The sequence below is a fragment of the Rutidosis leptorrhynchoides genome, chromosome 4 (assembly GCF_046630445.1).
Source record: "Rutidosis leptorrhynchoides isolate AG116_Rl617_1_P2 chromosome 4, CSIRO_AGI_Rlap_v1, whole genome shotgun sequence".
NCBI lineage: Eukaryota > Viridiplantae > Streptophyta > Magnoliopsida > Asterales > Asteraceae > Rutidosis > Rutidosis leptorrhynchoides.
Genome location: NC_092336.1, coordinates 577,065,734 through 577,092,623, shown reverse-complemented (window position 1 = coordinate 577,092,623; position 26,890 = coordinate 577,065,734). Strand labels below are relative to the sequence as shown.

General features: G+C 32.2%; 1 protein-coding gene across 1 annotated transcript; it reads left to right on the top strand.

Annotated features, from left to right (window-relative positions):
- Window positions 1-18,666: 18,666 nt before the first annotated feature.
- Window positions 18,667-25,357, top strand: LOC139842810 (uncharacterized). The gene is made up of 8 exons (XM_071832915.1): window positions 18,667-18,740; window positions 18,824-18,854; window positions 18,950-19,134; window positions 19,547-20,268; window positions 20,635-21,396; window positions 21,630-22,378; window positions 23,854-23,934; window positions 25,298-25,357. Exons 1-8 carry the CDS (start codon window positions 18,667-18,669, stop codon window positions 25,355-25,357), a joined length of 2,664 nt encoding a protein of 887 aa, XP_071689016.1.
- The last annotated feature ends 1,533 nt before the right edge of the window (window positions 25,358-26,890 follow it).

The following is a 26,890-nucleotide window of genomic DNA, read 5'->3' as shown; positions in this document are numbered from 1 at the left end:
ATTTTCAAGCCTATAAATAAGTACCATTTCTAACTCATTTTTACACATTCATTTTCCAAATTTTACTTCCAATTTTCACACACACTTGCAAGAACTCTCTCAAGTTTTGTTCTACTACTTCTTTTTTATAGAAACTTTACATTCTAAACTTGAGGTAAAAACTCTACTTCAACTCTTGTTCAATTCATATGTTTATAGCTATCTATATAAGAGTTTATAAACTAGAACATAGTTTAGTTGATTCTAAACTTGATTGAAGAACTAATCTAATCTTTCTAACTCAACTCTAATAACACTTATTTATATGTATTATGATGTTATATTAAGTTAATATAAGAACTTATAACTTGTACATATGAAGAACACCTTGAAACTTAACATATATCGTTTAATCTTCATTCGGTAAAAAGCGGGCTGTTTTGGGTTGGGAATTAAAAACCTATCTTAGACTTTAAGTTCGAGGCTAAGACTTTGGAAATATGTTAATATATGTAAATAAGACTTCTAGTATTTTTTTTCATGATCTTAGACAAAGTGAAAGTATTTTATCAAAAATCATATATTTCGAATTGTTTTTGAAAAATTAACTTCTTAAGGAATCCATAGCAATTTGATTCACTTTAAACGGAGTTGTAATGAATATTTAGCGAGCAAAACAAAATCTGCTAAAATTAACGTTGTATGGACGAAATTTATATTGTAAAAACTATATTAACCATATCCTTGCTAACTTTTCCTATATCCTATATATATTTGGACATGTTATCATTAGTATAACAAAATATTATAATCTTAGTTAATTCCGAGATTGTATATATATATATAATAATCTTGGTACATTCCATGACAATAAGTATACAATACATTTTGATAAATCCTAAGACAATAAGTATACAATACGTTTTGATAAATTCTAAGACAATACGTATACAATACATCTCTGGGTTGATGCAAAGACAATACGTATACAATACGTCATGGGGTAATTCTAAGATTATATATATACCGATTATTGGACTGTTGGACATTTCGGACTATTTTGGACTACTAACAAAGGACTACTAACATAAAAATGTTAAAAATTAATATATAAATATTCTATGAACTTGTTTTATTTTATTCAATGTCGTATTATTATCTGAATCATTATTATTGTTATAGGTTCGTGAATCCAAAGACGACGGCCATATTTTTAATAAGCTGAAAACTTATTATTAATATATTTTTACTACCGTGAGTATATAGTCTCATTTTTAAACTCTACAAATATTTTGGAATGAGAATACATACATTTTATGTTTTACGCCATAGACACAAGTACTTAAAATATATTCTACGTTGAGTTGTATCACCTTGCATATCTTCCCTAATAGCTTGGTAACTAATATTTACATGTTGTAAGAACATGTAAGCGCGAATCCTATTGATAGATCTATCGGGTTTGACAACCCCAACCGGGCTAGTCGCTCTAGGATCGTAAACGGTTGCATAGTACTTCATTTTTACTACACTTGGTACAGTGTAGGGAGATTTCATAATAAAGGGAATATGCTACATTAATGGTTAAGTATGATTACCGAAGCGCTCAACAACTTATAGAATACTTTTATACACTTGCGAGTGTACATATATTTATAACTATGAAATCTTGTGGTCTGTATTTATATCGATGTTAAACCTATATATCTCACTAACCTTTGTGTTGACTGTTTAAGCATGTTTATTCTCAGGTCCTTAAGAAAGTCTTCCGCTGTTGCATAATCTGAGCAAGTTATGCATGGAGTCTCATACTTTTAATTAAATAAAGTGTTGCATTCAATAAAACCTTTGTCATGTATTATATTTCATTGTTATGTCAAGTGTGTAGTATTTGAAAACCGATGTATTATGGAGATTATTCATTAAATAATTGCCCAATTGTTTAAAACATGCATTATGTATTATAATGGTGTGCTTTTTATGAAACGAATGCAATATTTTCTAAAACGTATCATATAGAGGTCAAATACCTCGCTACGGGACCAATGAATAACGTACTGTGTTTATAGTAATATGGACGGGTCGTTTCAAAAACTGAAGGTATGAAAATCAACAAAGAAGAATAGACAACGTATGCAGCTCAAAGATTTTAAGGTGGAAATGATCAACAATGTAGAACCATCAAGTTGTCAATATGCATTGGAAATTGTTGATCGGAATTTTGCATTAAAGGGGAGTGTTAAGATAAGTAATGAAAAATCAAGAACAGAGTGACTGGGCTTCCTCCCGGTTGGGATGAGGCCTATTGCGGTTGGGATGGCCCCTTAAAAATCAGTCACTAACAATCAAAAAGTTGAAGTTGTCCATCCCGGTTGAGATGAAACCCATCAAAGTTGCTATGGTGTAGTGACCCGAACTTTCCCATGTTTATATATATTAAATAAAATTGTTATTTACATGATTAAGTGTTTCCAACATGTTAAGCAATCAAACTTGTTAAGACTTGATTAATTGAAATAGGTTTCATATAGACAATTGACCACCCAAGTTGACCGGTGATTCACGAACGTTAAAACTTGTAAAAACTATATGATGACATATATATAATTATATATATAATTAACATGATATTATGATAAGTAAGTATCTCATTAGGTATTTTAACAATGAGTTATATACATAAAATTGAGTTTATTGAATTAAGAAACTCGAAACGATATATATAACGATTATCGTTATAACAACGTCTTACTAAATACACATGAATCATATTAAGATATTGATACACTATGTTTAATCATAATAAATGATAATTAAACATGTCATTAAGTGTATTAACAATGAACTATATATGTAAAAACAAGACTACTAACTTAATGATTTCGAAACGAGACATATATGTAACGATTATCGTTGTAACAACATTTAACTGTATATATATCATACTAAGATATATTAATATATCATAATATCATGATAATGTAATAATTTAACATCTCTTTAGATATAATAAATAATGGGTTAACAACATTTAACAAGATCGTTAACCGAAAGGTTTCAAAACAAAATTTACATGTAACGACTAACGATGACTTAACGACTCAGTTAAAATGTATATACATGTAGTGTTTTAATATGTATTTATACAATTTTTAAAGATTTCAAGACACTTATCAAAATACTTCTACTTAACAAAAATGCTTACAATTACATCCTCGTTCATTTTCATCAACAATTCTACTCGTATGCACCAGTATTCTTTACTCGTACAATACACAGCTTTTAGATGTATGTACTATTGGTATATACACTCCAATGATCAGCTCTTAGCAGTCCATGTGAGTCACCTAACACATGTGGGAACCATCATTTGGCAACTAGCATGAAATATCTCATAAAATTACAAAAATATTAGTAATCATTCATGACTTATTTACATGTAAACAAAATTACGCATCCTTTATATCTAATCCATATACCAACGACCAAAAACACCTAAAAACACTTTCATTCTTCAATTTTCTTCATCTAATTGATCTCTCTCAAGTTCTATCTTCAAGTTCTAAGTGTTCTTCATAAATTCTATAAGTTCTAGTTTCATAAAATCAAGAATACTTCCAAGTTTGCTAGCTTACTTCCAATCTTGTAAAGTGATCATCCAACCTCAAGAAATCTTTCTTATTTATAGTAAGATATCTTTCTAATACAAGGTAATACTCATATTCAAACTTTGATTCAATTTCTATAACTATAACAATCTTATTTCGAGTGGAAATCTTACTTGAACTTGTTTTCGTGTCATGATTCTGCTTCAAGAACTTTCAAGACATTCAAGGATCCTTTGAAGCTAGATCTATTTTTCTCATTTCCAGTAGGTTTATCCACAAAACCTGAGGTAGTAATGATGTTCATAACATCATTCGATTCATATATATAAAACTACCTTATTCGAAGGTTTAAACTTGAAATTACTAGAACATAGTTTAGTTAATTATAAACTTGTTCGCAAACAAAAGTTAATCCTTCTAACTTGACTTTTAAAATCAACTAAACACATGTTCTATATCTATATGATATGCTAACTTAATGATTTAAAACCTGGAAACACGAAAAATACCGTAAAACCGGACATACGTCGTCGTAGTAACACCGCGGGCTGTTTAGGGTTTGATAATTAAAAACTATGATAAACTTTGATTTAAAAGTTGTTCTTATGGGAAAATGATTTTTCTTATGAACATGAAACTATATCCAAAAATCATGGTTAAACTCAAAGTGAAAGTATGTTTTTCAAAATGGTCATCAAGACGTCATTCTTTCGACTGAAATGACTACCTCTTACAAAAATGACTTGTAACTTATATTTCTGACTATAAACCTATACTTTTTCTGTTTAGATTCATAAAATAGAGTTCAATTTTAAACCATAGCAATTTGATTCACTCAAAACGGATTTAAAACGAAGAAGTTATGGGTAAAACAAGATTGGATATTTTTTGATTGTTGTAGCTACGGGAAATATTGTAACAATTCTATACAAATCATATCCTAGCTAACTTATATTGTATTATACATGTATTCTAATATATTATGTAATCTTGAGATATCATAGACACGTATGCAAATGTTTTGACATATCATATCGACCCATGTATATATATTATTTGGAACAACCATAGACACTCTATATACAGTAATGTTTAAGTTAGCTATACAGGGTTGAGGTTGATTCCAAAAATATATATACTTTGAGTTGTGATCTAGCCTGAGACGTGTATACACTGGGTCGTAGATTGATTCAAGATAATATATATCAATTTATTTCTGTACATCTAACTATGGACAACTAGTTGTAGGTTACTAACGAGGACAGCTGACTTAATAAACTTAAAACATCAAAATGTATTAAAAATGTTGTAAATATATTTTGAACATACTTTGATATATATATGTATATATTTGTTATAGGTTCGTGAATCGACCAGTGGCCAAGTCTTACTCTCGACGAAGTAAAAATCTGTGAAAGTGAGTTATAGTCCCACTTTTAAAATCTAATATTTTGGAATGAGAATACATGCAGTTTTATAAATGTTTTATGAAATAGACACAAGTAAATGAAACTACATTATATGGGTGAATGATCGAAGCCGAATATGCCCCTTTTTGCTTGGTAACTTAAGAATTAGTAAACCGATCTACTAATTGACGCGAATCCTAAAGATAGATATATTGGGCCTAACGAACCCCATCCAAAGTACCGGATGCTTTGGTACTTCGAATTCATTTTTATCATGTCCGAAGGATTTCCCGAAATGATAGGGGATATTCTTATATGCATCTTGTTAATGACTGTGACGACCCGAAAATTTCCAACCAAATTTAAACTTAACCTTTATATGTTTCCGACACGATAAGCAGAATTTGTAATGTTGAATCTCAAAAAGTTTGGAACTACATTCATGTAATCAATTACCCTTTGACCGTGTTCGACGATTCACGAACAATTATGTGTATATAGATATGTATATATAATATATAATATTAACTGAAAACATTAACAAAGTATTAGATATATGATACTTTACATGAACGTATTTGTTTCGATATATTTATTGACAGAATTAAGAGATAATATCAAATGATTGAATTATCAGATACATTATGATATGATTACGGGCCTATGTTATGAGGTCCACTGTGATTTAAGAAATCTATTCTTTTTGACCACTCATTACTTAACCAGTATGATAAAAATAAAGATATTTATATTTTATTTTATCAAATATATATAATAATTTAAATTAATATTATATATATTTATATGCGTATTATACGTATATAGTTTTATACTTTTACTATACTTTAACTTTACCTTTACTTTACTTTTACTTTACTTTAACTTTAATAATTCGTACTTTAATAATTCACTTTAATAATTTATACTTTAATAATTCACTTTAATAATTCACTTTAATAATTCATACTTTAATAATTCACTTTAATAATTCATACTTTAATAATTCACTTTAATAATTCATACTTTAATAATTTACTTTAATAATTCAAAAATCTATTATAAATAGAATTCAATAGGTTTCATTATTTCATAGAAACTTGAAAATATATTTCTCTAAACTCTCTCAATCGAATTATATATATATATATATATATATATATATATATATTTACTTAGTATTATTTCAAGATATTATTAGTATACATAAAATACTACGACGGAGTTATATTTAGACGATTTCAAAATAAATTTTCAAACGGGATAGAGCTAAGGAAATTATGGATTATAGCTATGGAGGTTATGTGTATTGATCGAGGGTATTGCTCGTGAGGTCAACCTAACGTTTATCATTTTCGTTGCGTCTACGTACTTTCCTACAATATTGAATCACAATATTGATACGTGAGCATTCATATCTTATCTTTTATATATTGATAGTGTATCCCTGACTAGTGCTCGAGTATATATGATTATGCATGTTTGTATGCTTAGTTTCATCGTTAAATAGTTTATGATAAATCACGAATTTGATACATATGCTACTGAGATAAGGTATATGATATGCATGTCGTTGAAAAGATGAAGAAAAATTAATAACTTTTCATTTAGAAATCGTGTGGTTTCGATGAACGGATTAAAAGATATGGTCAACTGAATTATCATTAATTTTAATATTATTATTAAAACGATTATTATAATTGTTATTAGTTGATGTTATTACTAAAATTATCTTTATTACTAAAAATTAATATTTTTATTGAAACTATCATTTTATTATTTTTATCATTATTATTATTATCAATATTATTTTATCAAATAAATATGCGTACAAAGATATTTTTACCACACGTAATATAATTACATTAATAATACATACCACTATATTTTTATGATATCAAGTGAATTTTATAAATTTTATTACTTGAGATATATAAAAGTATATTTTTATCATATATGAATTTTAATATAAATTTTTATTTATTAATAAATGACTTGTATTATTTAGTATAATAAGATCTGATAAATATATTTAAATATATAAAACGACTATATATAAGTTATATAATAAACATGTATAGATTTTGGAAGTCATTTTGGGTCCAGTTGACTTTTGTTGACTTTTGCATGTCGGTCTCGAGCATTAGGATTGTGATACACTACGACTTGACCTAAATTGTTAGACAGATATTGACCAACATATAAATATATATACTTAATATAGGTTCGTGAATCCGAGACAAACCCTGCACTTGTTCAGTGCCGTCATATACATAATTGCTACGAAATACAGTATTGTGAGTTTCATTACTCCCTTTTTATATATATTTTTGGGCTGAGAATACATGCACTGTTTTATAACTGTTTTACGAAATGGACACAAGTACTAAAAACATATTCTACGTTGAGTTGTACCACTTTGCATATTTTTCCCTAGTAGCTTGGTAACTAATATTTACATGTTGTAAGAGCTTGCAAGCGCGAATCCTATTGATAGATCTATCGGGTTTGACAACCCCAACCGGGCTAGTCACTCTAGTATCGTAAACGGTTGCATAGTACTTCGTTTTTACTACACTTGGTACAGCGTAGGGAGATTTCATAATAAAGGGAATATGCCACATTAATTGTTAAGTATGGTTACTGAAGCGCTCAACAACTTATAGAATACTTTTATACACTTGCGAGTGTACGGATATTTATAGAAACTGAAATCTTGTGGTCTATTACTATTACAGAAATGATTGATTATGATAAACTAATGAACTCACCAACCTTTTGGTTGACACTTTAAAACATGTTTATTCTCAGGTATTAAAGAAATCTTTTGCTGTGCATTAGCTCATTTTAAGGATATTACTTGGAGTCATTCATGACATACTTTGAAAGACGTTGCATTCGAGTCGTTGAGTTCATCAAGATTAATATTAAGTCAATTATAGTTGGATGTAATATGAAATGGTATGCATGCCGTCAATTTTTGATGTAAAGAAAGTTTGTCTTTTAAAAATGAATGCAATGTTTGTAAAACGTATCATATAGAGGTCAAATACCTCGTGATGTAATCAACTATTGTGAATCGTTTATAATGTATATAAACGGATCCTTTCAATGTCGGTTACCAGGTGTTCACCATATGAATGATTTTTATCTCTATGTATGGGATGTATATTGAAATATGAAATCTTGTGGTCTATTATTATGATTTGATAATATATAGGTTAAACCTATAACTCACCAACATTTTTGTTGACGTTTTAAGCATGTTTATTCTCAGGTGATTATTAAGAGCTTCCGCTGTTGCATACTAAAATAAGGACAAGATTTGGAGTCCATGCTTGTATGATATTATGTAAAAACTGCATTCAAGAAACTTATTTTTGATGTAATATATTCTTATTGTAAACCATTATGTAATGGTCGTGTGTAAACGGTATATTTTAGATTATCATTATTTGATAATCTACGTAATGCTTTTTAAACCTTTATATATAAAATAAAGGTTATGGTTGTTTTAAAAATGAATGTAGTCTTTGAAAAACGTCTCATATAGAGGTCAAAACCTCGCGACGAAATCAATTAATATGGAACGTTTATAATCATTATGAACGGGACATTTCAGTTGGTATCCGAGCGTTGGTCTTAGAGAACCAGAAATTTGTATTAGTGTGTCTTATCGAGTTTGTTAGGATACATTAGTGAGTCTGGACTTCGACCGCGTTTTCTTTAAAAACGATTGCTTAACACTTTTGTTGGAAACTATATATTATTAACATGTAAATATTATGTGATATATTAACCTCTTAATGTGTTTGATATTGTGTGATAGATGTCTACCACTAGTACAAATCCCATCGATTCACCTAATAATAATTAAGAGTCGAATATATTTTGGGAAGATTCACAAATTCCTGAAGAGGAACCAGAAGAGGAGGAACCGGAAGAGGAGGAACCGGGAGAGGAGGAACCGAAAGAGGTGGAAACAGAAGAAGAAGAGGTTCCGGAGGAAGAAATATTGATACCTATAGTAAATCAATTAAATAAAAGAAAATCCTCAATCAACGGACCAAAGTTAATAATGGTCAATGGTGTTTCCGCGGAGGAAGCAAAATATTGGGAAGATTACCAATTTTTCGATGAATCGGATCCCGATGAGGATTCCGATGATGTTATAGAAATTACCTCGACCCAATTTAATAAAGCGAAAGAAAATAATAAGGGAAAAGGTATAAAAATAGAGAAACCCGATTCCAACCCCGATGAACTTTATATGTATCGGCAACATCCGTATTTCCTAAAATGTAACAATGACCCGGGAACCTCTAAACCACCAGGTTTTTCTAAACCATTGTGGAAAACGACGGCTCATATTAGAGGAACACCATATATTCCTAGAAAATTAGAAAAACGAACCAAGTCCGAAGAAGAAGAAACCAGTGATTCAGATTAGAGGGTTGTAATCATGTTGTGTATTATATGTATTGTAGTGTACTTGTACTTTTATGTTCTATGTAAATATTACTTGTATTGTTTGTTAATTATCTTTTACGAATCTAATCCTTGTCTATTTTACAGTATAAAAACAAAATGGACGTTAAGGGTAGACAGCAGAATATTTTAGAAGATCTACCAGAGGATATGATTGAGGAAATCTTGTCTAGAGTCGGTCAGATTTCATCAGCACAATTAATTATGGCAAAATTAACTTGTCAAACATTTGAAAGACTTTCCAGAAATGCCTTAGTTTATAAAAGGCTTTCCTTTGATAGGTGGGGTATATCACATTGGGGAGACCGTAAGTTACGCCGTGTTTTCTTTAAAGCGTTAAATGCGGGGAACCCAAATGCAATTTTATGCTACGGGTTAAGAACCTATTTTGACTCAACATATCCTAACATAGGATTTCGTGAATTAGAAAGAGCTTCTAACATGCAACATAAAGAAGCATGTTATGCTTACGGGTTAGTGATGTTCGCTTCTTACCAAAGTGAGAAAAAGAACATCGGATTGCAACTTTTAAATAAAATCTTCCCACAAGTGACGGATTCAGTAGTTGGGGTGAGTAACAAGGTTTTTAGATTATTACGGGGCTGTTGGACATTACGAAACCCTCGTCCTTTTGACGACATTACAACATGCTGCCTCGCCAATGGTCATAACGGTTATTTTTCACAAGACTAAGGATGGGAAGTCATCTTAGTAAAACCAGAATGCATGACTTGTTTCTGGACTTGTGAATTACGTGTCTTTATTTCCTTTGCTGAACAACTTGCGTATTAACTAGATTTATCTTCAAAACTGTCCCGTATCAAAGAGTACTATATTTCATGTTATATGTAATATAGCGATGTTGTAAGTTTGAAGAATATTTGTATGTGATATATTATTATAATCAGTTTTTCATATGGAATTGTAGTAGTTGAATTGTATATTAGCTACTAAGTATGAACTTAACGGGTAGGTAATACCCGAATTTAAACTTATAAAACGCTAATATGAAGAAAAAGCTTTTATAAATGAGTTCATATTATGCTACGAAATACTATTGACTACTCTTAATATTCTGTATGATTAACTCGATTCAGTTGGCTATTTTGAAGGAAATGGCACCGACTACTCGACACACCATGAATATGAGCGAAGAGGAATTTCGTACCTTTCTTGCTGCAAACATAGCCGCAGTACAGGCTGTGCTACATACCAACAATATCTCTGAATCTAGCAATGCAACTAACGGTGCAAGAAATCGTGTAGGATACTCCTACAAAGAATTCACTGCCTGCAAACCTTTGGAATTTGATGGAACCGAAGGACCAATTGGATTGAAACGGTGGACTGAGAAAGTCGAATTAGTGTTTGCCATAAGTAAGTGTACTGAAGAGGACAAAGTTAAGTACGCTACGCATACCTTCACAGGTACTGCGTTAACGTGTTGGAACACCTATCTTGAACAGGTAGGACAAAATGCTTCTTACGCACTACCGTGGTCGGCATTCAAGCAATTGATGAACGAGCAGTACCGTCCTAGAAACGAAGTCAATAAGCTCAAGGTAGAGCTTAGAGAGTTATGAACACAAGGGTTCGACATTACCACGTATGAACTACGATTCACAGAGTTGTGCCTATTGTGTCCGGGAGCGTTCGAAGATGAAGAAGAGAAGATCGACGCGTTTGTAAAAGGGTTACCAGTAAGGATTCAAGAAGATGTGAGTTCACATGAGCCCGCTTCCATACAAAAGGCAAGTCGAATGGCTCATAAACTCATAAATCATATTGAGGGAAGAATTAAAGAGCAGGCGGCCGAAGAAGCCAACACGAAACAACTCAAAAGGAAGTGGGAGGAAAACGGTGACAAGAGTCACCAGTACAACAACAATAACAATTACAACCACAATCGCAACAACTATCCCAACAACCGCAACAACAATCGCAACAATAATTGCAATCCTAACAATAACTACAACAAACATCCCAACAACAACAACAACTACAACAACTGTTTCAACAATAATAACAATCCCAACAACAACCTCAATAACAACAACGGCAACAAAAATCAAAAATAGCTATGTCATAGGTGTGAAGAAAATCATCAGGGATTTTGCACGACATTTTGTAAAAGAAATGGTCATAGCTCGACAAAGTGTTAGGTCTATGGACCAAAGTTTAACAGAACTAAAGGAACAAATAGTGTCGGAACAAGTAATGCCTGAACGAATAGTGTCGGAGCAAGTAATACCAACGCTGTTTGTTATAAATGTGGAAAACCAGGCCACATTATTAGAAATTGCCCGAATCAGGGGAATACTAATGGGCAGGGCCGTGGAAGAGTTTTCAATATTAATGCGGCAGAAGCACAGGAAGACCCGGAGCTTGCTACGGGTACGTTTCTTATTGACGATAAATCTGCTTATGTTTTATTTGATTCGGGTGTGGATAGAAGCTATATGAGTAGAGAATTTTGTGCTAAATTAAGTTGCCCATTGACGCCTTTGGATAATAAATTTTTACTCGAATTAGCAAATGGTAAATTAATTTCAGCAGATAATATATGTCGGGATAGAGAAATTAAACTGGGTGATGAAACGTTTAAGATTGATTTGATACCAGTCGAGTTAGGGAGTTTTGATGTAATAATTGGCATGGACTGGTTGAAGAATGTAAGAGCAGAGGTCGTTTGTTACAAAAATGCGATTCGCATTATGCGTGAAAAAGGAAAACCTTTAATGGTGTACGGAGAAAAGAACAACGCGAAGTTAAATCTTATTAGTAGTTTGAAGGCGCAAAAACTAATAAGAAAAGGTTGTTACATCATTCTAGCACACATCGAGGAAGTTAAACCTGAAGAAAAGAACATCAGTGATGTTCCCGTCGCAAAAGAATTTTCCGATGTATTTTCGAAAGAATTACCGGGATTACCCCCACATCGATCCGTTGAATTTCAAATAGACCTTGTACCAGGAGCTGCACCAATAGCTCATGCTCCATACAGACTTGCACCCAGCGAAATGAAAGAATTACAAAGTCAGTTACAGGAACTTTTAGAGCGTGGTTTCATTCGACCAAGTACATCACCATGGGGAGCTCCTGTTCTGTTTGTCAAGAAGAAATATGGTATATTCAGGTTGTGTATCGACTACCGAGAGTTGAACAAACTTACCATCAAGAACTGTTACCCATTACTGAGAATCGACGACTTATTTGATCAACTACAAGGCTCGTCGGTTTATTCGAAGATCGATTTACGTTCTGGATATCACCAAATGCGGGTGAAAGAGGATGACATTTCGAAGACTGCTTTTAGGACACGTTACGATCATTACGAGTTTATGGTTATGCCATTTGGATTGACTAAAGCACCAGCTGTGTTCATGGACCTCATGAACCGAGTGTGTGGGCCATATCTTGACAAGTTTGTCATTGTTTTCATCGATGGCATACTTATTTACTCGAAGAATGATCACGAGCACGAAGAACATTTGAGAAAAGTGCTAGAGTTGCTGAGAAAAGGAAAACTGTACGCTAAGTTTTCAAAGTGTGCATTTTGGTTGGAAGAAGTTCAATTCCTCGGTCATATAGTGAACAAAGAAGGTATTCAGGTGGATCCAGCAAAGATTGAAACCGTTGAAAAGTGGGAAACCCCGAAAACTCCGAAACACATACGTCAATTTTTAGGGCTAGCTGGTTATTACAGGAGATTCATCCAAGATTTTTCTAAAATAGCAAAACCCTTGACTGCATTAACGCATAAAGGGAGGAAATTTGAATGGAATGATGAACAAGAAAAAGCGTTTCAATTGTTGAAGAAAAAGTTAACAACGACACCTATATTGTCATTACCTGAAGGGAATGATGATTTTGTGATATATTGTGACACCTCAAAGGAAGGTCTCGGTTGTGTATTAATGCAACGAACGAAAGTAATTGCTTATGCGTCTAGACAATTGAAGATTCACGAGCAGAATTATACGACGCATGATTTGGAATTAGGCGCGGTTGTTTTTGCATTAAAGACTTGGAGGCACTACTTATATGGGGTCAAAAGTATTATATATACCGACCACAAAAGTCTTCAACACATATTTAATCAGAAATAACTGAACATGAGGCAGCGCAGATGGATTGAATTGTTGAATGATTACGACTTTGAGATTCGTTATCACCCAGGGAAGGCAAATGTGGTAGCCGACGCCTTGAGCAGAAAGGATAGAGAACCCATTCGAGTAAAAGCTATGAATATAATGATTCACACTAACCTTACTACTCAAATAAAAGAGGCGCAACAAGGAGTTTTAAAAGAGAGAAATTTAAAGGATGAAATACCCAAAGGATCGGAGAAGCATCTTAATATTCGGGAAGACGGAACCCGGTATAGGGCTGAAAGGATTTGGGTACCAAAATTTGGAGATATGAGAGAAATGGTACTTAGAGAAGCTCATAAAACCAGATACTCAATACATCCTGGAACGGGGAAGATGTACAAGTATCTCAAGAAACATTTTTAGTGGTCAGGTATGAAATCCGATGTTGCTAAATACGTAGGGGAATGTTTGACGTGTTCTAAGGTCAAAGCGGAGCATCAGAAACCATCAGGTCTACTTTAACAACCCAAAATCTCGGAATGGAAATGGGAAAACATTAACATAGATTTCATCACTAAATTGCCAAGGACTGCAAGTGGTTTTGATACTATTTGGGTAATAGTTGATCGTCTCACCAAATCAGCACACTTCCTGCCAATAAGAGAAGATGACAAGATGGAGAAGTTAGCACGACTGTATTTGAAGGAAGTCGTCTCCAGACATGGAATACCAATCTCTATTATCTCTGATAGGGATGGCAGATTTATTTCAAGATTCTGGCAGACATTACAGCAAGCATTAGGAACTCGTCTAGACATGAGTACTGCCTATCATCCACAAACTGATGGGCAGAGCGAAAGGACGATACAAACACTTGAAGACATGATACGAGCATGTGTTATTGATTTCAGAAACAGTTGGTATCGACATCTACCGTTAGCAGAATTTTCCTACAACAATGGCGCCGTTTGAAGCACTTTATGGTAGAAAGTGCAGGTCTCCGATTTATTAGAGTGAAGTGGGGGATAGACAGATTACGGGTCCGGAGATAATATAAGAAACTACCGAGAAGATCATCCAAATTCAACAACGGTTGAAAACCGCCCAAAGTCGACAAAAGAGCAACGCCGACATTAAAAGAAAAGATATAGAATTTGAAATTGGGGAGATGGTCATGCTTAAGGTTGCACCTTGGAAAGGCATTGTTCGATTTGGTAAACGAGGGAAATTAAATCCAAGGTATATAGGACCATTCAAGATTATTGATCGTGTCGGACCAGTAGCTTACCGACTTGAATTACCACAACAACTCGCGGCTGTGCATAACACTTTCCACGTCTCAAATTTGAAGAAATGTTTTGCTAAAGAAGATCTCACTATTCCGTTAGACGAAATCTAAATCAACGAAAAACTCCAATTCGTTGAAGAACCCGTCGAAATAATGGATCGTGAGATTAAAAGACTTAAGCAAAACAAGATACCAATTGTTAAGTTCGACGGAATGCTCATAGAGGACCCGAGTTCACCTGGGAACGAGAAAATCAGATGAAAAAGAAATACCCGCACTTATTTCCAGAAGATACGTCAACACCTCCAACCGCTTAAAATTTCGGGACGAAATTTATTTAACGGGTAGGTACTGTAGTGATCCGAACTTTTCCATGCTTATATATATTAAATGAAATTGTTATTTACATGATTAAGTGTTTCCAACATGTTAATCAATCAAACTTGTTAAGACTTGATTAATTGAAATAGGTTTCATATAGACAATTGACCATCCAAGTTGATCGGTGATTCACGAACGTTAAAACTTGTAAAAACTATATGATGACATATATATGATTATATATATGGTTAACATGATATTATGATAAGTAAGTATCTCATTAGGTATTTTAACAATGAGTTATATACATAAAATTGAGTTTATTGAATTAAGAAACTCGAAACGATATATATAACGATTATCGTTATAACAACGTCTTACTAAATACATATGAATCATATTAAGATATTGATACACTATGTTTAATCATGATAAATGATAAGTAAACATGTCATTAAGTGTATTAACAATGAACTATATATGTAAAAACAAGACTACTAACTTAATGATTTCGAAACGAGACATATATGTAACGATTATCGTTGTAACAACATTTAACTGTATATATATCATACTAAGATATATTAATATATCATAATATCATGATAATGTAATAATTTAACATCTCTTTAGATATAATAAACAATGGGTTAACAACATTTAACAAGATCGTTAACCGAAAGGTTTCAAAATAACATTTACATGTAACGACTAACGATGACTTAACGACTCAGTTAAAATGTATATACATGTAGTGTTTTAATATGTATTTATACACTTTTGAAAGATTTCAAGACACTTATCAAAATACTTCTACTTAACAAAAATGCTTACAATTACATCCTCGTTCAGTTTCATCAACAATTCTACTCGTATGCACCCGTATTTGTACTCGTACAATACACAGCTTTTAGATGTATGTACTATTGGTATATACACTCCAATGATCAGCTCTTAGCAGCCCATATGAGTCACCTAACACATGTGAAAACCTTCATTTGGCAACTAGCATGAAATATCTCATAAAATTACAAAAATATTAGTGATCATTCATGACTTATTTACATGTAAACAAAATTACACATCCTTTATATCTAATCCATATACCAATGACCAAAAACACCTACAAACACTTTCATTCTTCAATTTTATTCATCTAATTGATCTCTCTCAAGTTCTATCTTCAAGTTCTAAGTGTTCTTCATAAATTCTATAAGTTCTAGTTTCATAAAATCAAGAATACTTCCAAGTTTGCTAGCTTACTTCCAATCTTGTAAAGTGATCATCCAACCTCAAGAAATCTTTCTTATTTATAGTAATATATCTTTCTAATACAAGGTAATACTCATATTCAAACTTTGATTCAATTTCTATAACTATAACAATCTTATTTCGAGTGAAAATCTTACTTGAACTTGTTTTCATGTCATGATTCTGCTTCAAGAACTTTCAAGCCATCCAAGGATCCTTTGAAGCTAGATCTATTTTTCTCATTTCCAGTAGGTTTATCCACAAAACCTGAGGTAGTAATAATGTTCATAACATCATTCAATTCATATATATAAAACTACCTTATTCGAAGGTTTAAACTTGAAATCACTAGAACATAGTTTAGTTAATTATAAACTTGTTCGCAAACAAAAGTTAATCCTTCTAACTTGACTTTTAAAATCAACTAAACACATGTTCTATATCTATATGATATGCTAACTTAATGATTTAAAACCTGGAAACACGAAAAACACCGTAAAATCGGACATACGCCGTCGTAGTAACACCGCGGGCTGTTTTGGGTTTGATAATTAAAAACTATGATAAACTTTGATTTAAAAGTTGTTCTTCTGAGAAAATGATTTTTCTTATGAACATGAAACTATATCCAAAAATCATGGTTAAACTCAAAGTGAAAGTATGTTTTTCAAAATGATCATCAAGACGTCGTTCTTTCGACTGAAATGACTACCTCTTACAAAAATGACTTGTAACTTATATTTTCGACTATAAACTTATACTTTTTCTATTTATATTCATAAAATAGAGTTCAATATGAAATCATATCAATTTGATTCACTTAAAACGGATTAAAAACGAAGAAGTTATGGGTAAAACAAGATTGGATATTTTTTGATTATTGTAGCTACGGGAAATATTGTAACAATTCTATACAAATCATATCCTAGCTAACTTATATTGTATTATACATGTATTCTAATATATTATGTAATCTTGGATACCATAGACACGTATGTAAATATTTTGACATATCATATCGACCCATGTATATATATTATTTGGAACAACCATAGACACTCTATATGCAGTAATGTTTGAGTTAGCTATACAGAATTGAGGTTGATTCTAAAAATATATATACTTTGATTTGTGATCTAGCCTGAGACGTGTATACACTGGGTCGTGGATTGATTCAAGATAATATATATATCAATTTATTTCTTTACATCTAACTATGGACAACTAGTTGTAGGTTACTAACGAGGACAGCTGACTTAATAAACTTAAAACATCAAAATGTATTAAAAATATTGTAAATATATTTTGAACATACTTTGATATATATATGTATATATTTGTTATAGGTTCGTGAATCGACCAGTGGCCAAGTCTTACTCCCGACGAAGTAACAATATGTGAAAGTGAGTTATAGTCCCACTTTTAAAATCTAATATTTTGGGATGAGAATACATGCAGTTTTATAAATGTTTTACGAAATAGACACAAGTAAATGAAACTACATTATATGGGTGAATGATCGAAGCCAAATATGCCCTTTTTGCTTGGTAACTTAAGAATTAGTAAACCGATCTACTAATTGACGTGAATCCTAAAGATAGATCTATTGGGCCTAACGAACCCCATCCAAAGTACTGGATGCTTTAGTACTTCGAATTCGTTTTTATCATGTTCGAAGGATTTCCCGGAATGATAGGAGATATTCTTATATGCATCTTGTTAATGTCGGTTACCAGGTGTTCACCATATGAATGATTTTTATCTCTATGTATGGGATGTATATTGAAATATGAAATCTTGTGGTCTATTATTATGATTTGATAATATATAGGTTAAACCTATAACTCACCAACATTTTTGTTGACGTTTTAAGCATGTTTATTCTCAGGTGATTATTAAGAGCTTCCGCTGTTGCATACTAAAATAAGGACAAGATTTGGAGTCCATGCTTGTATGATATTATGTAAAAACTGCATTCAAGAAACTTATTTTTGATGTAATATATTCTTATTGTAAACCATTATGTAATGGTCGTGTGTAAACGGTATATTTTAGATTATCATTATGATAATCTACGTAATGCTTTTTAAACCTTTATAGATAAAATAAAGGTTATGGTTGTTTTAAAAATGAATGCAGTCTTTGAAAAACGTCTCATATAGAGGTCAAAACCTCACGACGAAATCAATTAATATGGAACGTTTATAATCAATATGAACGGGACATTTCATATGGCACCCATCGCAATTGAGATGCATCTCATCCCAATTGCGATGGAGCATGCGACCAGTTCAGAATTTGTACTGTTTATTTGTTCCTATTTTTTAGGGGTTAATGGGTAATGGTCTTTGTTAATGGCCTTGTTTTATTTCTATTTTATTTCTCCAGGTTAATAGTGGTTTGTGGATTAGTGGTTAAGGTAATAGTAGGTTTAATTTCCTAGTATTTATGGAGTCCTTTGTAACCATTGTTTTGTACCTTAATTTAATTATTCAATACACATTACATTTTAAGGTTTCATCTTATTCATGTCATTATCTACAATTCTCATTTATAACATATAGCTTTTGTTTTAGTGCTCGGCTTTGCCCATCAGGGAGTCATTGGCGCGTCTCCGCCATTCGGTTATCTTGGGGTTCTCCTGATGTTGTTCGTGGTGGGATGGCACATGCGAAGGCGAAACTTAGAGATAAAATGTGGTACCTTTTTAGTTTATTATTACTAAGACTATTATTATCTTTTTCATCATCATCATCATCATCATCATCATCATCATCATCATCATCATCATCATCATCATCATTATTATTATTATTATTATTATTATTATTATTATTATTATTATTATTATTATTATTATTATTATTATTATTATTATTTGTTTCTTAAAAATTGTTTGTTCCCTATTTTACCAAATTTCTTTTTAATGAAATGTTACCATTTATTGTTACAAAACAGTTACTATCGCAATACCGAAATAGAGTTTCATGTATATAGGTAACAACTAATTTAGAGCTATAAACTATACAATTATTCGATGTAGGATGATGTTTCGACCATTGCATTAGAGAGAAAGATGTCAGATCATTGACCAATAGTGCTACGTGATAGGAATCTAGATTATGGTCCAAAACAGACAAAGATCTTTGATGAATGGTTGGAAGACGGAGAATCTAGAAAAATAGTGGAAGAAGCTTGGAATCAAAATGTAGACGGATATAGGCTTGATTGTGTGTTTCGAGATAAACTCAAAAATGTTAAATTTGCGTTAAAAGAATGGAGTAAGGTCACATATGGTAGTATTGACGTGGAAATTGAAGATCTTAAGAAGAAGTCAATTGATTGGGAATTGAAAGCTGAAAACCGGGCTTTAACAAATGATGAAATAGATATGTGGCTCGATTGTAGAAAAAAATGGATTGACAAAGAGAAAATAATAACCAACATGGCTAAACAAAAATCAAGGGCCAAGTGGATTCATGACGGGGACGAGAACTCCAAATATTTTCATTCTATGATTAAAAGAAGACATTCAAAACGAAATATTAGGGGTCTTAATATAAATGGAAGTTGGTGCGAGGATCCTTGCGAAGTTAAAAACGCAGCTTTCTGTCATTTCAAAGCGTTATTCGAGAAAAGAAGCATAAACAAAATGAAGTTCGGTTCTCTTGTTAATTCAGTTACAAACAGAACAGCTGCAGTCAATTCTTTCAGCAATAATTCGGTCAGAATCAGCCCCATTTCAGCCACATCCATCTGCTCCAATGCTGCTGATCAGAACCGAACCAGCCCTGTTACATCAGAACTAGCCTTGTTACATCAGAACCAGCCCTGTCACATCTGCTGCTGATCAGAACCGAACGATATCAGATCAGGGAGTCAGTAGCACTCCAATTCCCGATCAGAGCTTCGAAGCTATTAATGACTGCGGCTGCTCGAAAGCCCCTGGCCCCGACGGTCTCAAATTCAAATTATTCAAGATTCATTGGGATTTCATAAAAAAGGATCTCATGAACGCTCTACTTTGGTTTTGCGAAAGATGTGATATTTCAAGAGGTTGTAACGCGTCATCATTACATTGATTCCAAAAAAGATTGATCCTTTAGGCCTTAATGAATTTAGACCTATTAGTTTAATCGGGTGTTATTACAAGATTCTTGCAAAAATTCTCTCGAATCACATCCTTCGAGTCTTATCAGGTATTATTGGCAATGAACAAAGTGCGTATTTAAAGGGGAGGTTTATTCTAGATGGGGCCCTTATTTCGAACGAATCAATTGAGTATCTCAAGAAAAACAAAAGAAAGAGTCTCATTTTCAAAGTCGATTTCGAAAAGGCCTTCGATAGTTTGAGTTGGGAATTTTTTTTGGATATGATGGAGACGATGGGGTTTGGGGTTAGATGGAGGAAATGGATTCACGCACGTCTCAAATCGGCTTCAATCTCTGTTCTTGTTAATGGATCCCCTACTAACAAGTTTCTCATCAAGAGAGGAGTTAGACAAGGAGATCCGCTTTCACCCTTTCTTTTTCTTATAGCGGCGGAAGGTTTAAATCACCTTATTAAAAAGGCGTGCGTAGAAAACCTTTTCAAGGGGGTTGAAATTGGTAAAGACAACATTCCGCTCTCTCATTTACAATTTGCGGACGACACGATTTTTCTTGGTGAATGGCATAGACAAAACTTTTGCAACCTTATGAAAGTGTTAAAATGTTTCGAAAATGTCTCGGGTCTCAAAATCAACTTCCATAAAAGTATCCTATACGGATTGGGGGTAACAAATTATGAGGAGGAAACTATGGCTCGTCGTTTCGGGTGTAAAGTAGGTGAACTTCCATTTACCTACCTAGGACTTCCCGTGGGTATGAATATGAGTAGTGTGCAAAATTGGAACCCCGACATAGAAAAAATCAACTCGAAGCTCGCGAATTGGAAGGCAAGACGATCTCATATGGTGGAAGGTTAATGCTTGTAAAATCGGTTCTTAGTAGTTTACCAATTTATTATTTCTTCCTATTTCGTGCCCCCTTGAGTGTTATAAAAAAACTTGAGAGTATTAGGAGAGATTTCTTTTAGGGCGGGACGGGTGAGAGCGCAAAGTTAGTTTGGGTCAAATAGGATGAATCCCTCTTACCTTACGATGAGGGGGGTTTAAATATTGGGTCCCTTCGGGGTAAAAACTTAGCTCTTTTAGGGAAATGGTTTTGGAGGGCTAAAACCGAACCAAATTCGTTTTGGGTCATTATTTTAAAAAGAATTTATGGCACTAACGGGCTACTCCCTCCTTTGGTTCTTAACGAGACACAAGGGGCGAGTAGCGTTTGGGGCAATATCTTACGGGCAGGTTACATGATCGAGAAGTTGGACATCAAGTTTGGTACTTCATTTTCGAGACGTATAGGCAATGGTGTGGATACCGAATTTTGGAACACCCCATGGCTTTGTGATCTTCCTTTAAAAGACAAGTTGAAGCAGTTATTTCACCTTGATAATGAGCAAGATTGTAGCGTTCGAGATAGAGTTCGTTGGATAGAGCAAAGGGTAGCAACAACATGGAATTGGCGACATCCTCTTAATGGTAGAGCATCTTCCGAATACGAGTTCTTACTACATATATTAAATACTTATGTTAAACATGACATAGCTTTGGATTTGTGGACATGGAATATGTATTTGAGTGGGTATTTCACAACAAAAAAGTTAGCGAGTATCATCGATGAAAAGCTTCTTAGTAGTAGGTTTAATCTTGAAGAAACACTTAAAAACAATTTAGTGTCGATTAAAGTTTCCATCTTCGTATGGCGGGTTCTAAAAAGACGAATCCCGGTTCATGCCGAATTTGACAAAAGAGGTATTGACATTGATTCTGTTAGGTGCCCGTTGTGTGATGATGATGTGGAAACCATTGAACATACTCTTATTTTTTGTCGGCATGCGATGGATGTATGGGATCGAGTTTACAAATGGTAGGGTTTAGGTCCGGTCTCAAATCTAAGTATAGGCGAATCAATTAAAGGCAAATGCAATCGATTTTTAAACCCTCTTTGGTCGAAAATGTGGCAAGCAATTGAATGGACTTGCGTTTACTTAATTTGGAGTAATCGAAACAAGAAAGTATTCTCTAATTTTAGTTGGTGTGGTTCTACAGGTTGGATGGAAATTCAACTTAAATCATTCGAATGGATTTCGGGTCGCGTGCGGAATCGAAAGATGGATTGGCTTCTATGGATCTCGGATCCTTGGTCGTGTTTTGTATAATATTTGTATTTAGCTAAGTTGCTTCCTCCGCAACTTGTATTCGTGCTCTCTTGTATCGTTTGTTTTCATGTTCTCTCGTGTCGTGTCTTTGTTGCTTTCGTTTTATTCTTCTCGTTGAACGCTTGTAATTTGTATTGCCTCCTTTTTTGAGGATTCGTGGTTAATATATCTTGTTTTTCGAAGAAAAAAACTATACAATTATTTTAAACGTGTTAACGACAATCCTTAAGAATTTCGTTATCTAATCTATTACATTAGACATTAATTAATTAATCATTCTTATCTATAATAAGAAAACTATTATGATGTTATATTTGGTGACATGGCAAAATTTCAACCTTTAGATGAGTTTTAATCTTTTAATCTCAGCCTTTTAAAATCACTATGGCGTCATTACGGATTTGAAGGGACAGCCAGCGTTATTAATTACCCAAATAACCTTGATGCGATAACCATTTATCCCTTCTAAACCTTTTCTCTTATAAACTGCACTCCAAAACTGTCGATGGTTTTTATAATCCAGAAGTGATCTGTTTTGTATTCCAAACATTATTCAGCGCGCAGTTGATCTGTTTGTATTCCACATATCGATTGAATCTTTTACATTTCAATGTTCAACCTATATCGATTCAATTATGTAATTTTACCTATCAGCGGCGGTACAATATCTCAAACACTAGATTGACGGCTGAATTGGTTTTCTCCTTCAAGAATCATTATTATAAGTAACTATTAAATTAGGGTTTCTGATATTGAATTACTTTTTTAGGGTTTCGGATATTGACGGCTGGTTGTTGTAGACCAACATCTCAGTAAGTTTCCGTTTTTATTAATATGTAAATACCAGGCTTAGCATTACTTTTAATTATACTAATTTTAAATAAGTTTTTATGGTTATTTGCTACACATCTTTATTTAAGGATATATATATAGTTATAATTATTTGGAATCCGCATGAACCACAAACTGGTAAAGTAATTTTATTTTGTTAAGTCATTTGAAGGATTAAATAATCGAAGAATTTGGCATCCGAGTAATCTGGTTGCAAGAGTTGGGAGATTAGGGAAGTGTATGGTTTGTTGGCTTGCTTTTCAATCATTACAAATTAAATGACAAAAAGTTATGAAAAGTATTTATTTTTTTTTTTTTTTTTTTTGCAGATCAAGCTTGCATATGTACAATTCGAAAATAATTACATGCAACTGGTTGCACCAGACATGATGCATTGGAAGGGATGCAATGTATGTTTTTGCTTCTTTATCCCCTAATTATCGATTATCAGGTGTGATTTTGTTAACTTAAAGATATTAGTAACTACGTATATTTAATGATGTAAGAATCAAATCTCACGATTCTTAATTTTACAGGTCATAATGGCTATGTAATAAATAAGGTTCGTTGTTCAACACTTATGTAATAAAGTTCATGTTCATCGTTCAACGCTTACTTATGCATTCAACACTTTTGGTTGCTATTTGAAATGGGCCAAAAAGAAGGACATTAGTGTCGGCCAGCCATTCCATGTGATTCGGGTACACATTTTGTGTTTTTTGTATTGATGTATGTAAATAATAATGAATATTGATGTATGCTTTAGTAAAAAAATATCATACATTTGCAAAACCGATGATATTGTTACCCTACGCGCTTAGTCTTTGTATCTTTGTACTCAAGTGAAGCATGTTCCGGTGTATAAAATATATGATCAGATGTGTTAGTAGATAAAGATGATTATATGAAATTTCCATTATTGAAAAGAAAAATATTCGTTTATTTCCGGGAAGTGATTTTGGTTGGTAGTCTTTATAATGTGACTGTTAGCATCATATGTGTCTGTTAGCTAAATATACACTGTTTGGTTTTAAGAAGACATATATTTAGCGTGATGTTTGATACAAACATTTGTATCATGTATAGGCTTCATTTATCAAAACTATTGGTTAATCCGTTTAATTATAAATGTTGTAATCACTGTTAATGATCACTGACAATACTTTTGGCCAGAATTCATAATTGGTTAATTTAATTAGTCAAATCAGGCGGTCTTTTCTACTTACTGCATAGCCTATACAGTAGTTTTGTTTTCATTTTGCTGGAATGTAAAGACATCTTAGGATTTGGCTATATATATTATTTGGTGCCCTACAAACGTGTACACTATACACACATATATTGGTTGGATGAATTTTTAGGAAGTACATGGGAATTTGATGTGTTCTAAAAAAGGGCATGGAAGGTATATATATGGAGGTTATGACACCAGTGTCACGAAACTTGTATGAAGAATCATAGGATTTGAGTATTATAAGACATATATCGATGACGAAGTTACAAAATAAGCTACCAAAGGGCTTATAGCCTAGCGTTATGTGAGGAGCCTTCTCAACCAAGAGGTTGGGGGTTCAAGCCTTGTAATAGGCATATATATATTCGTGGTATAAATTCGTGTTTAGTGTGTAAGTTTGCATATAAAAAATATTACGCTCATTAAGGGATGCATGCATTCGTTTCTTGGCAATGAGTTGATGCTGATAAAAATTCTATCTACTATTGTACTTAGCGTTTTTTTTTTTTTTTTTTTTTTTTTTTTTTTTTATTTGCAAGCTTAGAGAATGTGAAAAAAAACTTGCATTGGCATTTTTATCACTTGATGCCCAACATTAAGTAGTGTTTGACTAACTTGGCCAAATCCAATCCCTTTTATACTTTTAGATAAAATTCATATTATTTCGTTATTTGCAAACTAATTATAATGTTGTTTATTAGTATTTCGTTTGATTCTTTACGGACATTATTTTACGTCTTTTTTAATGTGACGTGTTGTTTTGTGTATGCAGGAGGACTAGATGTCGGTTACTTGATGTTACACATGTATAAAATCTACCTCATTCGATGATTGCAATATGCATGTTCAGTTTCTAATTTTATTGGTTTTATAATTACTGTTTAATTTTATTTTATTGTATAAAAAGTTGTAAATTTTTATTTTATATTTTTTATCATTACTAGTGAAATGACCCGTAGAACCACGAGTTAAATAATTAATTAAAATAATTCAAAATTATTTAATTTTAATAATTAAAATAATTATTAATAAGATTTAATAATAATAATCAATTAATTAATAAAATTTAATAATAATAATTAATTAATAAGATTTAATTTTAATTTAAAATTATATAGATTAATGACATCACCCACCATGTTTAGATTTTTTTTCTTTTTATTTTTGATTTTTTCTTAACAAAGGAAATAACCTAATAATGAAATCATCATTTTAGAATTTTAATAGAAACTATAGATAGATAGATTTGTATGATATAATTGTTTATGTAATGTAATTGAATGCGTTATGGAGGAATTTGAAAAATCTTCAAGGTTTTTTTTTTTTTTTTATCTTTTATATGTAAGTATATTTACTGTTATCTGATACGTCATGAGTTTGAATTTTAATTGTTATGTCGATTTATTATTCACATATATTGCATTAATTTTAGTTATGTCATTAACATAAATAACTTATTATTATGAATATAGTTTTAGAATCATGTATGATAAAATACCCGCGAATGCGCGTGCTATAAACTAGTTTAAGTATAATATAAAGAGAAAAAGATTATAATATGAGTTTAGTATATAAAGTTATTCCATATAAGGTTATGATTACGTATCCTTTTTTTATTATCATTTTTGAATTATAGTAAGGTTGGTGATGAAAGCTAAAAAACGGTTGATGGAAGTGGGTTAGGTCAATTCTGCACGTCAAAGGTGTTTACGTATACTTCTAAATTAGTCAACTTGGTGACACGATTTGATACACGTACCTACGTATTCTAGGATCAAAATCGAAAGAGATTATAGATAACTTGTGTTCTACTTTGTAATTTTTTCCTTAAAAAAATACGAGTGGTTGTTCATTTCTAAAAATCACTAATGTCAATACCATATAGCGTTCTATTTTTAAATATATTAATGTCTTGCACAATTTATTTGATATTTAATACAAAAAGTTACGAATACAGACCCCACCACCTAATGACGACATATATTTTCCAATCACATAACATAACTACTCAATATATCAAAAATTTGATTTTATTTTAACTTGTTTTTTTAACGATTTTCGACATTGAACGTTCTCATTTGTCACACGTACACACGTTAGGAGGAAACTCCTCACACACCTTCGCGTAAAGC